Here is a 15890-nt window from a genome sequence, read left to right as displayed (position 1 = left end):
TATTTGTTCAACAAATATTTATTAAGATCCCATATGACAATTGGAGAAAATTTAATATGGTCTGGAAATTAAATGATATTAAGGACTTATTGTTAATTTTGTTAGAGTAATACTGTCATGGTGGTTATGATTTTTTTGAAAATTTTCATACATACTGAGATATACAGACAGGAAATTATCTATATAATTTCTCACAATAGTACACAGAATTATGTGATAGAGCAGAAGTTACAAACTAGAGGCGTATGGGATGAAGTAGGCCCAGAGATGTATTTTGTTTGATCTATAATGTTTTTACTAATTTTTAACAATTAGAATTTTTCCACATGAAAATCCATATTTCTGGCTTCTCTTGAAAATTCAGACACTCTGGCAGCATTCAAACTGTATTTCCACATGGCAAAAAATTAGCTAGAGCTGATCTCCTTAAACAGGATATATATTCTCCGGTTCTCCTAGTCTCTTAACTGGCTGCTTTGCTCACTACTCACTATTCCCTGGGCCCTTGAAGCACTTGTTTGCAGCCACCATGATAGAGTAATAAAGAGGGCTTCTCTGAGGAAATGTCATTTGATCTGAGAAGTAATTAGCCATGCAAAAAGCAGAGGGGCTAGCATCCCAGGCAGAAGGAACTGCAAGTATAAAAGGCCCTGAGATAGGAGCAAGCTTGCAGTATTAGAAGAGCAGACAGCCTGCCCGTATGATTGTAATATATGGAAGGTGGAGAATAGTATAAGTTAATGTTGAAGAGGCGGGCAAGGGCAAGATGACACAGGCCATGGTAAGGAGTTTGGACTTTATTCTAAGGGTGTTGTAAATGCACTGAAGATTATAAGTGAAGAGCAATATGATCTGATTTTCATTTTAACAAGTCACGTGGCTATCCTGTAGAGAGTGTATTGTAGGGATCAAGAATGAAAACAGAGTAAATTAGGCAGCTCTTGCAGTCATCTAAGTGAAAGAAAATGGTGGATTAAACTGGGCAGTGGCATTGACCTTATTTTTAAAAACATGCTGAAGTACCCAAATATGCATGTCCCTTTCCATTCCTCCTTGCTTCAGTTATACCCATGCTTGCGTCACCTGCCCATTGCTAGAAATGAACACAAACTCTGCTGAATTAGCAGCCTGTTATCTTGAGTCAGTTTTGTGTCCTTAATGTATGCTTAAGATGGAATTATTGTATTAGCTCAAATTATTCATACTTTTAGTTGCTACACTTAATAATAGCATTAAACACAGTTATTTCTATCAATGAATACAGAGAAAATGAGAAGGAAAGTATAATGCCTCTCATTTAAGGAAAATAAAAAAAGGAAGGAGAGGGTTATATATATATATATATATATACGTAATATATTATATATATATATATATATATATATATATATATATATATCTTACAGAATGAAGAGAACTCAGAACTATGGGGTCATAAAACTGGACTGGTAAGAGCCTTGCCACTCACTTGCTGTTTGACCTTGTATAAGTCACTTGATATGGCTCAGGTCTTTACTTCCTTTATCTGTGAAGAGGCCAATTGAACTAATTATACTAGAATGTCTATTCTATTTTTCAAATTGTTACTCAAGAATGACTCTCTTTACCATGCTTTAGTTTTACCCACCCCATACAATCCAACCTCTGGAGACAGGAGATAAATTATGAATCCTCATTTTCAGATAGGAAAGTTTTCAGATAGTACACAGAAGCTAAATTATTTTCCCAAGATCATTCAAGTGGTTGACAGTACAGTTTGTTTTGAAATACAAAATCTTATGATCAGATATCCAGATACATAAACCTTATCCCTTACCTTCATCCCCCAAAAAGTGCCTTCAAGAATGATCCAAAAGAAAAAAAATTACATACTACAATTTTCTTATGTGATCTGCCTTTTTCTTGGTAACTTGAAATGAGATGAGTTTGACTAGCTTTAATCAGTGTATAAACAATCCAGATAGGCTAGTAAAATATATGACATCATATTGAGCCCTAACCAATGCTAACCACCTTATTTTTCCTGTAGCTGTAAGATTCTGTGACCGGTGCCATTTGATCAAGCCAGATCGCTGCCACCACTGTTCTGTCTGTGCCATGTAAGTGACAGCCATATTTCCCCTGGACTGAACTTTGCCACTGATGGTTGCCTAGACAACAAAGTGACTGATCTTAACATGTAACCATGCCTAGGTAATAACATTTCCTTTCAATCATAATGAGCACATGCCAGACACCCTCACAGGAATAATGATAAGTCAAACTATTCTAAAGATAGGAAAGAAAAATAAAACCCCATTTTAAAAATAAATGTTTTATTTTAGAACAGTTTTAGATTTATAAAATTATTGTGAAGATAGTTTTCATATGTCCCACACCCAGCTTCCTTTATTGTTAACTGTCTTACATTATAGTGCATTTGTTACAATTAATGAACTAATATTGATAACATTATTTTAAACTGGAGTTCTTACTCTATTTAGATTTCCTGTTTTTCCCTACATCATTTTTTTGTTCCACGATCACATCCAGGATACCACATTACATGTAGTTGTTCTGTCTTTTTGAGCTTCTCTTAGCTGTAACAGTTTCTCAGACTTTACTTATTTTTGACAACCTTAACAGTTTTTATGATTAATGGTCAGATATTTTATAGAATATCCCTCAGATGGGATATATCTGATATTTTTCTCATGATTAGACTTGGGTAATATGTTCTGAGGAGGAAGACCATAAAGGTAAAGTACCATTCTCACCATATCCTATCAAGGGTCCATACTATAAATATGACATCACTGTGATGTTAATCTTGATCATCTGGCTTAGATAGTGTTTGTCAAATTTCTCCACTGTAAAGTTACATTCCCCCACCCATTCCATACTATACTCTTTGGAAGGAAGCCACTATGTACAGCCCACACTAAAGGAATGAGGAGTTATGTTGCCCATCCTTGCAGGCAGAGAGTATCTATATCTACATAAATTATTTAGAATTCTTCTGCAAGAGAGATTTGTCTCTCCTCCCTCATTTATTTATTTATTCAATCATTTATTCATATCAATATGTAGACATGGACAATCATTTTATATTTTGAGTTATAGTTCAATACTACTTAATTTTGTTATTCAAATTGCTCCAGCTTTGTAAAACCCCATTTTTATGTTAATAAATATAATCTTCATGTCTTGTTTGTTGGGTGCTTTTTTCACCCACATTTCTGTTACCATTGATTCAAACACAGGCTTGTCAAAAGTTTAGAAATAGCTGAAGTAAAAACAAAAAATCACCAAAGTAGTAATTAGTAAAAGTTTGTTGTGTACACACCAAAAAGGCAGTTTGCAAACCAGGAGGACTCATATTGAAACATGGAATGAGTCTTGGGAGTATGTGGTAAAGCATCTTATATAGTGAGAAGGCAGTAACTGTTTAATCTTCACAGTGATTGGTTATAGTATTAAAATTTTGCTAATGATAGAGAATTGGTCAGTGGTTAATTCGGTCGGTGATCACCTCATATCAACTTTGGAAAACAGTAAATTTTATGATTTCCAGAGGCATTAGCAAGAAATGAGCCAGGTGAGTGTAGTCTTGCAAAATAAGCTAAATTAAGCTTTGTTTGTCTGCCTAAACTGGTTTTGTCTGCTCATGGAATTTTCAAGGCTGGTCTCTATTTTTTTTAACAGGGTGTGGCCATATGTTTTCCTCTGTACTTTTATTAAACTGACTATTAAGCAAAATGAGGGGAGAGATCCTGGACCTTTTCTCTGAATCAGTACCCTAGAGTTCACTATTCCTTTTACAGATTGGTCTTCTAGGCATGTAACTTGCTGCAGCCTGATCCTATAAAGTGTTGTGATTGGCTCATCCTAGGAATAACTGAGGTCATAATAGTAATGGAGTAGCTATAGTGGGAATCTAGGAATGAGTGCACTAGTACCATGTAAAAATACTGGTGACACCTTGAGTTCAATGATGAGGTGTTGCTTTATTTCTGTTGCCCCACTTATCACAGTGTATTTTGTTCCTTTTATAGGTGTGTATTAAAAATGGACCATCACTGCCCTTGGTATGTCCCTTTGATTCATTTCTCTCCTCTAAAAGGGTCAAAGTTGGTTAATATGCCTATTTTTCTAAGCCTGTTTCTGCTACCGTAATTCACTGGGCTTTGTATTTATGTGAAGGACAGGAGAGGCATAACATTTTAAGGCAAGACTAAATATTCCACCAAAGGCATGGTAGTGAATTCCCGGGGTCACAAAGCCAATGGTCTCTTGTCCATTAACTTTAGTAATTGGACATACTAATGAAATAGAACACAAAACATTACACAACTCAGTTCTGTCTTTAGCTATCTTGATGTTTGAAATACTCTAGATTGTTAAATGCAGCAATTCTTTTCCAAATTTTGTATGTGTGACCTAGAGAACTTCTGAAATCATCTAACTACAAAGAGAACATCCCACACTGCACTAAGTATAGCTGTTGAAATTGTAAAAGGTTTTCAGCATACAAGATCTAAGTTTGCTTGGGTGTGTCAGAAACCAGTCCACAACTATTAGGTAGGCCATGTATCTCTGTGCCTGTAAATGACAGGAGAAACAAATGAGACATGAACTTGTTTTTCCAGCCTGTTCCCATTAAGGGACTTCTATTTATGTTGACTTTCTACACAACATATAATGAAGCAGCAGGAGTAACATACTTCTCTTGCTTAGTTCACTTATGTTTCAGTGTATTCTCAATTAATGGGTCTTGATTTCAAATTAGTTTTTCTTTTTCTTATTTCTTTTTTTAGGGTTAATAACTGCATTGGATTTTCAAACTACAAATTCTTCCTTCAGTTCTTAGCTTATTCTGTTCTCTACTGCCTGTACATTGCTACAACAGTCTTCAGCTATTTCATCAAATACTGGAGAGTAAGTTAAAAAATCCTAAAGGGTCCCCCCAAAACAAACACACACTCCAGTCTCTGATATTGTTTACCTTACCTTCTTTTTTATACATTTTGAAATAAAATACTGAAGTAAACAGAAGGAAAAGTGCCAAAACCAAATATCCTGTGTTGAATATTTGAGATTTAAGAGGGTGTTATTCAAAGATTCCACTTTAAAAAGTTTCTGTCATGTGTGAGAATCTTGCTAAGGCCTTCAGGAAACCTCTTGACTCTTATTCTTTCTTTACAATATACTCCTCTAGTCAAGTTTTAAAAATCTACTTCTTATAGATTTGAAAAATGTTGAAACTAATTCTAAATCCCCAGTTTCCTAAGAAAATGGCTAGCAAAGTATTCCCTCATTGTTAGAAAATAATTCCTAATTCCCTGCTGAAAGGAGCATTGCAAAATTCCTATTAAACAGAAAGATTAATTGACTCATCCTCACATATGTCTAAAATGAAATGGGGAATAGTATATAAAGTCTGTATGATAAACACTGGACTGAGTATTAGGAGATCTGAGGTTTACTACTGACTTTGTTACCTGCTTTATTGGCTCATTGCCAAGAGCAAATGAAACTGATGTTGAAAGAACTTTGCCTTTCAAAATGTGATTCCAATAATTATAATGAAATCTGAAAAAATCTATTTTCATCTTTCTAATACTTGAAAATATCAATCATATCCATATATTTCCAAAAGAATTGAAGGCAAATTTTCAGTTTGTTTATGTGTGCAGGGTCTAGAAACAGTATAATGAAATACTTTTTTTAAATTTTCATGACCATGGACTCCAGAAGACATCCATCCCTTCCCCACAACTCCAGTACATTTACTAAGACATCATAATCTTCCATGATGAGGGTTGTCCAAACTGATCCTGAACAGAAAAATACATAAGTCGACAGAGCTACTAATTATTACAGGATATTGCACAAGAGCATATATAAAAGGAATATCTCACCTCTGATAGAGAGGTAAAGCAGCAGGGAAAGACATGAATCCTGTGACTAGAATATATATTATAATAAACTGAAGAAAAAAGGACAGAGGTAAGGCAGTGAGAACCTAAATAGCAGAGACTATTTAAATTGTTAATTTATGCTTTGATCTCTACTAGTGTACAAAATAGTGTACAGTGTACAGTGTAGGAAATTGTGGTGATATGTACTTTCCATTCTCCCTCTAACTTGCTTGATTCAGGTATTTAATAACTTGCTAAGGCTTTCTTTGGCCCCTTTCCACAGCACAGGATCTCTTACCTATTGCTCAGGTTTCCGTGACCTGTTTGGCATTCCATTCATACACTGAGCTACTACCCTGAACATAAAGAAAATATACTGAATCCAATTCAGCAGGGAAAATGTAAGCCTTGGTCTTTACTACCAACCTTACTGGTTCCTTAACACAGTAGGCCACTATTTAAGGAACGCCCTTTACTCTCATATTAAACAATGCTGTCTTTCACACATTTTGCCTTTGGACCTCCTACTTAGTCAATAATCAAATATCACAGTGCTAGAAAGGTGCTGTTTCCTTTTTACTCTTGAAGATAATATTTGGATATGAATTAATCATCAGAAATAGACTCATATTCACAAGCAATACCATGGGTGAACATAGCCTTGTCCTCCTATTCCCTTATTTTTCTCCACAATAGACTAGCTAATGCCTCACAGATGAACAGTGAGAGAACCTGTCTTGGCTTGCCCTCATAATGAAAAGGGCATTCACATTTCATAGAAATGCTTCTTTGCAGTCTCTCCAGGCAAAGAGAAATTTAGTATGGTTTAGTGATGGCTTTTTCAGTTTAAATTGAGTATCCCCTTAAAATTAAAAGTAAACATTACCATGTATTTTAAAAACCAGATATCAAGGAAACTAGCTATGTTCCTAAGAGCAGCAGCTTCCATCTGTATGGTACTTAACTGTTTTCAAACCACTTTCATATCTATTATCTCATCTTATCCTCACCACAACCTTGTGAAGTAGGCAAAGCACGAATTACTAGCCTCATTTAAACATGATAAAACTAAGGCTTATAGTAGTTAAGTGATTTGCTCAGATTTCCCACTTCATAAGTTTCAAAATCAGGGCTTGAATCTGTCCAACCCTAAGCCCAGTGACCTCAAACACTGTACCATGTTCTACTGCCAATTATGGTCCTGCTATAGAGAAACTCTTATCCCTTCGAATACAGAATTTGGAAGGCCATCAGAACATCTGTCTCCTCTCAATATTAACTTAAAAAGTAGCTACTTTAATAGGAAATTGATCTTTGCCTTGTGAAAAAGTAGTAATATACACTTCCCACACTGGGCCATTAATCTCACAGAGGCGATGAATTATTTTAGAACCAAGATAATAGTGTCGTTCTACCTGTATTCCCATTTCTGATGGTTATTGTTTAAGTAATTTAGCTTGGTTATCCCCAAGAAGGTAATTTAGAACATAGGGCTGTTGTCCTTTTCTAACAAAAAATAAAGGGCTTCATCAAGGGACACACAGTAAATAAGTTTGGGCATACAGAAGAGTGTTCTATAAAAGAAATCACGGGAGAGAAAGACTTCCAGCTTAGCTATTCAGGGCGTGAACTGACTTTATATCTCCCTTTTGCCAGGTCATTTCCTATTGCCCACTTAACAATGAAAGATGTGAAGTAAAATAAATGTGAGCTTTAAAAGATTTTTAAAAACATACATGAAAAATAGAGATTATGAAAACAAAACCCAGCCAGGCAAAAACCACTACAGAACAATATGCAGAGTCTTTCTTATAAATTCAAAACAAAACAAACAAAAACCAGTCAAATTCAGTGTGGGTGCTTAGGCCAAGATTTTGTGGAGGGATCATTTCAAAAAACAGCTTCAGATAAATTTCCTGAAAGTTGAAATCCTTGGGGCAGCTATTCCCTGGGGTGCTCTGCCCCCATGCAGATTTCACCCAGACCACCCCTCAGTTGAGAGCATCTGACAGGCTTACTTCCCCTTATCTTCATCCTTCAAACATACATACTCTGGAATATTCCCAATATTTCTTTATATCAAAACAGATCAAAATTTCCTTTAAAGCAAGAGAAAAATCTATAGTATCTGAATTTGCCAAGGTTTCTAAGACTTAACTTTCCCCTTCCAAACTGGCATAAAGCCAGATCCTAATGTTAAGGCCCACTTCAAGAATCACCTTGAACTTTATTACCTGAGAGCATTTGGAAATATTCAGAGCAATTCATCATGCCAAAACAATGACCAGCACAGGAAAAAAGGAAAATTGTCCCAACTGCTCACTCCAAAGTTGAAAATATTTTCTAAGGTTCTCTTCAGAAGATAAAATATTATACACTGAGCATGCTATAGAACTTCAGAAAATTCATTCTGGTTTAGGGTTGCATGTTAAAAAAAAAAGCTAGAGCCACATAGAAAATAAGATGTCCCAACTAACCATAAAAATCTTTAGCTACTTATTTTTAGAATTGCCTGTCAAATCCTGCTCAATGTTACTGTTCAAACAGCTGTTCCATAGGATGTAATATACCAGCACATTTCACTTTATTTCTAAAAACAACCACAGAAAATTTGCAGTAGTTTTGAAATCAGGTCATGACTTATAGGTACATTTTAAAATTCCACCTATGTGTTTTATTTCCATACATATATCACCATAACATTTTCAACATGACATAAGGTATTCCAGAATAACCCACCTTGAGACAAAAAGATGAACCATATATATGACCTCAAGATCACCTCTAGCCAATGATTCATAAATTACAAACTAAATGGAGTACTAGCTTTAAGAGGATGCATAACAATTATGGTCTCAGTATACCCTTTTCACGTAACACTTTTCTAATTGGCACATAATATACTCTATTTTACACTGAAATGCATTTAAGCAAAGATCCATTTTAGGCTTTGTAGGCTGAAAACATTTCTATAATGAGGTATGTTCATCAACAGAAAGAACTGTTTTATAAAAATTTTACAAAAATCTATTTTTTAAATTACAGGTAGACATTTTATGCATATGAAAAAAGTACTAACCTATGTAGAAAAGCTAGCCAAGCCTTGCAACTTTAATCCTTTGTTTCTGTTTGTTTATTATTTCTTTTCCAGGGGGAATTGCCCAGTGTTCGCTCTAAGTTCCATGTCCTTTTTCTCCTCTTTGTGGCCTGCATGTTTTTTGTCAGCCTTGTGATTCTCTTTGGTTACCATTGTTGGCTTGTCAGCAGAAACAAAACCACCTTAGGTAAGATTGAATATTAAAACTAGGAGAAAACACATTAATGTATAACAGAGTGACCTGTGGATTATTCTGAAAGAAGGGAAAAACTTCCAATGAAGCATTTCAGCTACAGCAATATCCCTGTGCCTCCAAACTTAGACAGTTGTAAACATGTTTTACCAAACTGTACAGACAATATGAATGAAGCTTACAGACTAAATAGAACATTAGTGAATGAAACCTCACACAAAATTAAAATTGACCATTGCTCTTTATAGTTCATATTGGGTAATAGCTCCCCAGATTTATAGCTCAAAAATTTTCTAAAATGAGTTCACATGAGGAAGTGAAGGAAAGAAATCAGTTCAGAAGGGAACATCAGAGGGGGAGGATTAACCATATGACCTGAAATTCAATAATAATTTGGATATGAATTAATCACTAGAAATATGCCAGTATTCACTGGCACATAATGGGAAGTTAGCATACCTTCACTTTGCTCCCCTGGGAGACACTTTCTCTTTCAAGACTATTCACAATAGGAGGTTAATGAAGATGGAAAGGACTTAAATTATTGAACACATCCAAAAACAGTCCTAAGAAAGAATCCAAACCAAAAAATCACTGAATAGCTTCAATCATCAAGGAGGTCTGTAGGGACTGGGAATGAGATAAACATATTGAACAAGTGAATCTCTAGAAAATGAGTACAAGAAATGAACACATTTTGTGTCCATTACTCTATCCTTTGGGTTATTATTTGGAAAACTCTATTTCTGGGGGATTCCAGTGCAGCAGTTTTTATCATCTATGGGAAAACAAATAATCTACACTGTATGCAAGACAATAAATGATGAGTGAGGAGAAAGTATCCAAATGTTTCAAGTTTAGCTAAGATAGATTTCAGGAAAGTTTAGTGCAAAAGCCACCTATACTTCTGAAATACATTTGCTAATAGTGCTAATAGGTAAGAAAGTATTTGTACTCATTTTCTAAACCAAATATGTATGTAGCACTTAGTTGCTAGGGTGGTAGATTAGCACATTTGGCTTAGAGTAGGAAAAGTAGGAGAGTACTAAAAGCTTCATGATAATAGTCTGAAAAGAAAGAATAAATGGGAAATGGCCAAATGCAGCCAGCGTCCAACAGTGAAAATGTTTGCTTAATGGAATAGATGTGTGCCTAAAAATAATGTGCACTAACATGGTCCAATTCCTCATAGTCTTTGAGGTGATTATAGTTCACACACTGGCATTTTTTCAGGAGTAAAATTCAGTTTCTACATTTCAGGCTTCATTGTGAACATCTTCATTTCTGAAATGTTTCAGAACCAAATCAATATCATTATCATCTCTTTATATGTCATTACTTTGATCCCAGCTCTAAAGACAGACCATTTGGTGACTGCTGTCACTTAGATTCAAATAAAAAGCTGCTAAATTTGTTCTTTCATTCTTTACATGCAGCAGTACAAAATATATACTACCCCCATGGCTGCTTAATTATTTCTACCATCATGTGTTTCTTCTGTTTTTTTTTTTAAAAAAGCAGAGTGCCCATTCTTTGCATTTAATAACAAACTTATTTTGAAAGTGGGATTAAAGATGGCAGCGTGAGAGGTGAGACAGAGGCTTCCCCCTAAACCCGCATGTAATACAAAAATATAATTAATAAGACGAATCCTGAAAGAGCAACAGAAAAGAGGGCTGTGCCAAACTGCATATACCTGGAGAAAAGTATAAACCTCACAGAACAGGGTAATGTACCAAAGCCATGGCCTGGCGAGACCCAAGCCCTACCCCCATTCCAGCTCACCTGCAAGAGGAAGAGAAACAGAGTGGGGAGGGAGTGGAGGCCTGGCACTACTGAATACCCAACTCTGGAGATCTGCCCTGGAAGCACAAACCTACATGTCATGGTGCTTTCATGGTACTCTTGTGATTAGGGGATTAGAAAGCTAAGACAGGCAGAATACCTGGAGAGACTGAGATTCCGGCTGCTTGTGGAAATCAGGGATCCATATCCAGATTCTCTGGGACAAAAGAAAAGCAGGCAGTCTGAGAGACTTCCTAACAGCAAGAGGGCTGCTAAAGGGGCAATGATTGCACAGAACTTACTGTTCAGGAGAAAGGCCAGGTAGACAAAATTGTCCAGGTGAACTCTTCCCAGCAGGTTGGGAAATTTCTTGATCTTCAGGTGCTCCAGCTCCCTGGCTGGCTAGACAGCTCAAAGGACCCCTCCATGATATGCCACCTACTGTGCCTTTCTTCCAGCCAGCCCCACCTGGCTCACAAACTGGCAAACCATACCCTGGCATTAGGGCAGCCAGAGGGAAGCCCCATCTACAGTAACTACAAATGCAAAGCATAGAGGCTTATACCTGTGTGCTCGGCCCACTGGTTCTGGCAGTGGGGGCAGGCATAGCAGCTAGGAAGCAGGAAACAGCTCTTTCCCACCCCCCACATCCAGGCACCAATACCACTTCCCTGCAACCCCCTACATTGCTTCAGGGGCTGAGCAGCTCCAGAGAATAGAGCTTCTGGGCACTAGAAGGTGCCATATACAAGCATGAAATGCCAAAGAAACCTGGTTCAAAGTAAAAATATGAATACAACACCTGAGAAAGATTCAAATGAAATCAACCTCATGAATCTTCCTGAGTGGGATTTCAAAATAAAAAATTTTTAACATGCTAATGGAGATACAGAAAAATATTCAAGAACTCAGGAATGAATTCTGGTCGGAGATCCAATCATTGAAGAACACAATGGAGGGTATTAAAAGCAGATTAGATACAGTGGAGGAGATGATCAATAAAATAGAAACTAGAGAAGAGAAATACAAAGAAGCTGAGGCACAAGGAGAAAACAAAGGATCTCTAGGAATGAAAGAAGATTGAGAGAACTGTGTGACCAATCCAAATGGAACAATATATGCATTATAGGGGTACCAGAAGAAGAAGAGAGAGAAAAAGTGATAGAAAGTGTCTTTGAGGAGGTAATTGCTGAGAACACCCAATCTGGGGAAGGAAAAAGTCTCACAAGCCATGGAGGTACACAGATCTGCCAACACAAGGGAAACAAAGAAGACAACACCAAGACATATAGTAATTAAAATGGCAAAGATCAAGTATAAGGACAGAATATTAAAAGCAGCCAGAGAGAGAAATAAGATCACATATAAAGGGAAGCCCATCAGGCTATCATCAGACTTCTCAGCAGAAACCAAACAGTCCAGAAAGGAGTGGCATGATGTATTTAATGCAATGAAGCAGAAGTGCCTCGAACCAAGAATACTTTATCTGGCAAGATTATCATTTAAATTTGAAGGAGGGATTAAACAATTTCCAGATAAGCAAAAGCTGAAAGAATTTACCTCCCACAAACCATCTGTACAGTGTATTTTGGAGAGACTGCTATAGATGCAAGTGTTCCTAAAGTTTAATAGCTGTCACCAGAAGTAATAAAACCACAATAAAATTCAGAAAGTAGAAGTTAATTACTAAGCAAATGCAAAATTAAATCAACAACCCACAAAGTCACTCAAGAGATACACAAAGACTACAGAATGTGACACCTAGTATATAAAGAATGGAGGAGGAAGAAAAAGGAGGAGAAAAAAAGAACCCTTAGATTGTATTTGTAATAGCATATTAAGTGAGTCAACTGAGACTCTTAGATAGTAAGGATGTTAACCTTGAACCTTTGGTAAACATGAATCTGAAGCCTGCAAATAGCACTAAGTACATACCTATTGATAATCACCCTAAATGTAAATGGACTGAATGCACCAATCAAAAGACACAGAGTCGCTGATTGTATAAAAAAACAAGACCCATCTATATGCTGCCTACAAGAGACTCACTTTAAACCCAAAGGCATACACAGACTAAATGTGAAGGAATGGAAAAAGATATTTAATGCAACTAATAGGTAGAGAAAAGCAGGAGTTGCAGTACTTGTGTCAGACGAAATAGACTCCAAAACAAAGAAAGTCACAAGAGGCAAAGAAGGACGTTACATAAAGATTAAGGGGTCAATCCAACAAGAAGATATAACCATTATAAATGTCTATGCACCCAACACAGGAGCACCTACATATGTGAAACAAATACTAACAGAATTAAAAGAGGAAATAGAATGTAATGCATTCATTCAAGGAGACTTCAACACTCCACTCACTCTGAAGGACAGATCAGCCAGACAGAAAATAAGTAAGGAGACTGAGGCAATGAAAAACACATTAGAATAGATGGACCTAACAGACATCTACAGAACTCTCCACCAAAAAGCAGCAAAAGACAGATTCTTCTCAAGTGCACATGGAACATTTTCAAGAATAGATCACATACTAAGCCACAAAAAGAGCCTCAGTAAATTTAAAAAGATTGAAATTGTACTAGGCAGTTTCTTAGACCACAAAGGTATGAAACCAGAAATAAATTATGCAAAGAAAATGAAAAATCCCACAAACACATGGAGGCTTCACAACATGCTCCTAAATAACCAATGGATCAATGACCAAACAAAAACAGAGATCAAGCAATACATGGAGACAAAAGACAACAATAATACAACACTGCAAAATATGTGGGACACAGCAAAGGCCATGCAAAGAGGAAAGTGTATTGCAATACAGGCCTACCTCAGGAAAGAAGAACAATCCCACATGAACACTCTAAACTCACAATTAACAAAAATAGAAAAAGAAGAATAAATGAGGCCCAAAGTCAGTAGAAGGAGGGACCTAATAAAAATTAGAGCAGAAATAAATAAAGTTGAAGAATAAAGCAATAGGAAGAACTAATGAAGTCAGTACTCATTCTTTGAGAAAATATACAAAACATATAAACTCCTAGCTGGACTTATCAAGAAAAACAGAGAGTCTGTACACATAAACAGAATCAGAAATGAAAAAGGAAAAATCAGTATGGGCACCACAGAAATAGAAAGAATTATTAGAGAATACTATGAAAAATTATATGCTAACAAACTGGATAACCTAGAAGAAATGGACAACTTTCTAGAAAAATACAACCTTCCAAGGCTGACCAAGAAAGAAACAGAAAATCTGAACAGACCGATTACCAGCAATGAAATTGAATCAGTAATCAAAAACCGACCTAAGAACAAAACTCCTGGACAAGATGACCTCACTGCTGAATTTTATCAAACATTTATTAAAGACCTAATACCCATCCTCCTTAAAGTTTTCCAAAGAGGAAAAGAAGAGGGAATACTTCCAAACTCATTCTATGAGGCGAGCATCACTCTAATACCAAAACCAGGCAAAGACACCAGAAAAAAGAAAATTACAGACAAATATACCTGCTGAACATAGATGCAAAAACACCCAACAAATTATTAGCAAACCAAATTGAAAAATACATCAAAAAGATCATCCATCATGATCAAGAAAGATTTATTCCAGGGATGCAAGGACGGTACCACACTTGAAAATCCATCAACATCATCCACCACAACAAAAAGAAGGACAAAACCCACATGATCATCCCAATAGATGCTGAAAAAGCATTTGACAAAATTCAACATCCATTCATGATATAAACTCTCAACAAAATGGGTTTAGAGGGCAAGTAACTCAACATAATAAAGGCCAAATATGACAAACCCACAGCCAACATTATACTTAACAGTGAGAACCTGAAAGCTTTTCCTTTAAGATTGGGATCAACACAAGGATGCCCACTCTCCTCACTTCTATTCAACATAATACTGGAGGTCCAAGCCATGGCAGACAACACAAAGAAATAAAAGGCATCCAGACTGTCAAGGAAGAAGTCAAACTGTCACTGTTTGCAGATGTCATGATATTGTACATAAAAACCCCTAAAGAATCCACTCCAAAACAACTAGATATAATACCTGAATTCAGCAAAATTGCGGGATACAAAATTAATACACAGAAATCTGTTGCATTCCTATACACTAGTGATGAACTAGCAGAAAGAGAATGCAGGAAAACAATTCCTTACACAGTTGCATCAAAAAGAATAAAATACCTAGGAATTAACCTAACCAAGGAAGTGAAAGACCTGTACTCTGAAAACTGCAAGAGACTCATGAGAGAAATTAAGGAAAATACCAATAAATGGAAACAAATCCCATGCTCATGGATAGGAAGAGTTAATATTGTCAAAATGACCATCCTGCCTAAAATAATCTACAAATTCAATGCAATTCCTATAAAAATATCAACATCATTCTTCAATGAACAGAGAAAATCATTCTAAAATTCATATGGAACCACAAAAGACTCCAAATAGCCAAAGTAATCCTGAGAAGGAAGAATAAAGCAGGGGGGATTATGCTCCTGTACTTCAAGCTCTACTACAAAGCCATAGTAATCAAGACAATTTGGTACTGGCACAAGAGGAGAACCATAGGCCAATGGAACAGACTAGAGATCCCTGATGTAAACCCATCCATACATGGTCAATTAATATATGATAAAGGAGCCATGGACATACAATGGGAAAATGCCAACTGATGTTGGCAAAACTGTACAGCTACATGCAAGAGAATGAAACTGGACTATTGTTTAACCCCATACACAAAAGTAAACTCAAAATGGATCAAAGACCTGAATGTAAGTCATGAAACCATTAAACTCTTAGAACAACATAGGCAAAAATCTCCTGAATATATGTATGAGCAACTTCTTCCTGAACCTATCTCCTCGAGCAAGGGAAATGAAAGCAAAAATGAAC

At 36.2% G+C, this 15890-nt stretch overlaps 1 protein-coding gene across 4 annotated transcripts in view; it reads left to right on the top strand.

The window, feature by feature from the left end:
* Positions 1 to 15890, top strand: part of ZDHHC15 (zDHHC palmitoyltransferase 15) — a 126548-nt gene that overhangs the window by 69516 nt on the left and 41142 nt on the right. For all 4 annotated transcript variants that reach the window (XR_012127249.1, XM_017652041.3, XM_017652037.3 and 1 more), the window contains 4 exons: positions 2030 to 2099; positions 4035 to 4067; positions 4797 to 4917; positions 9052 to 9184. Coding sequence is in view for 3 of the 4 variants with exons in the window: in XM_017652041.3 (XP_017507530.1) it covers positions 2030 to 2099; positions 4035 to 4067; positions 4797 to 4917; positions 9052 to 9184 (357 nt within the window). In the remaining variant the exon portion in view is untranslated. The remainder of the gene's footprint in view (positions 1 to 2029; positions 2100 to 4034; positions 4068 to 4796; positions 4918 to 9051; positions 9185 to 15890) is intronic.

Source organism: Manis javanica, chromosome X (assembly GCF_040802235.1).
Source record: "Manis javanica isolate MJ-LG chromosome X, MJ_LKY, whole genome shotgun sequence".
NCBI classification, from domain to species: Eukaryota; Metazoa; Chordata; class Mammalia; order Pholidota; family Manidae; genus Manis; species Manis javanica.
This window is presented reverse-complemented; position numbering and strand designations above follow the sequence as displayed.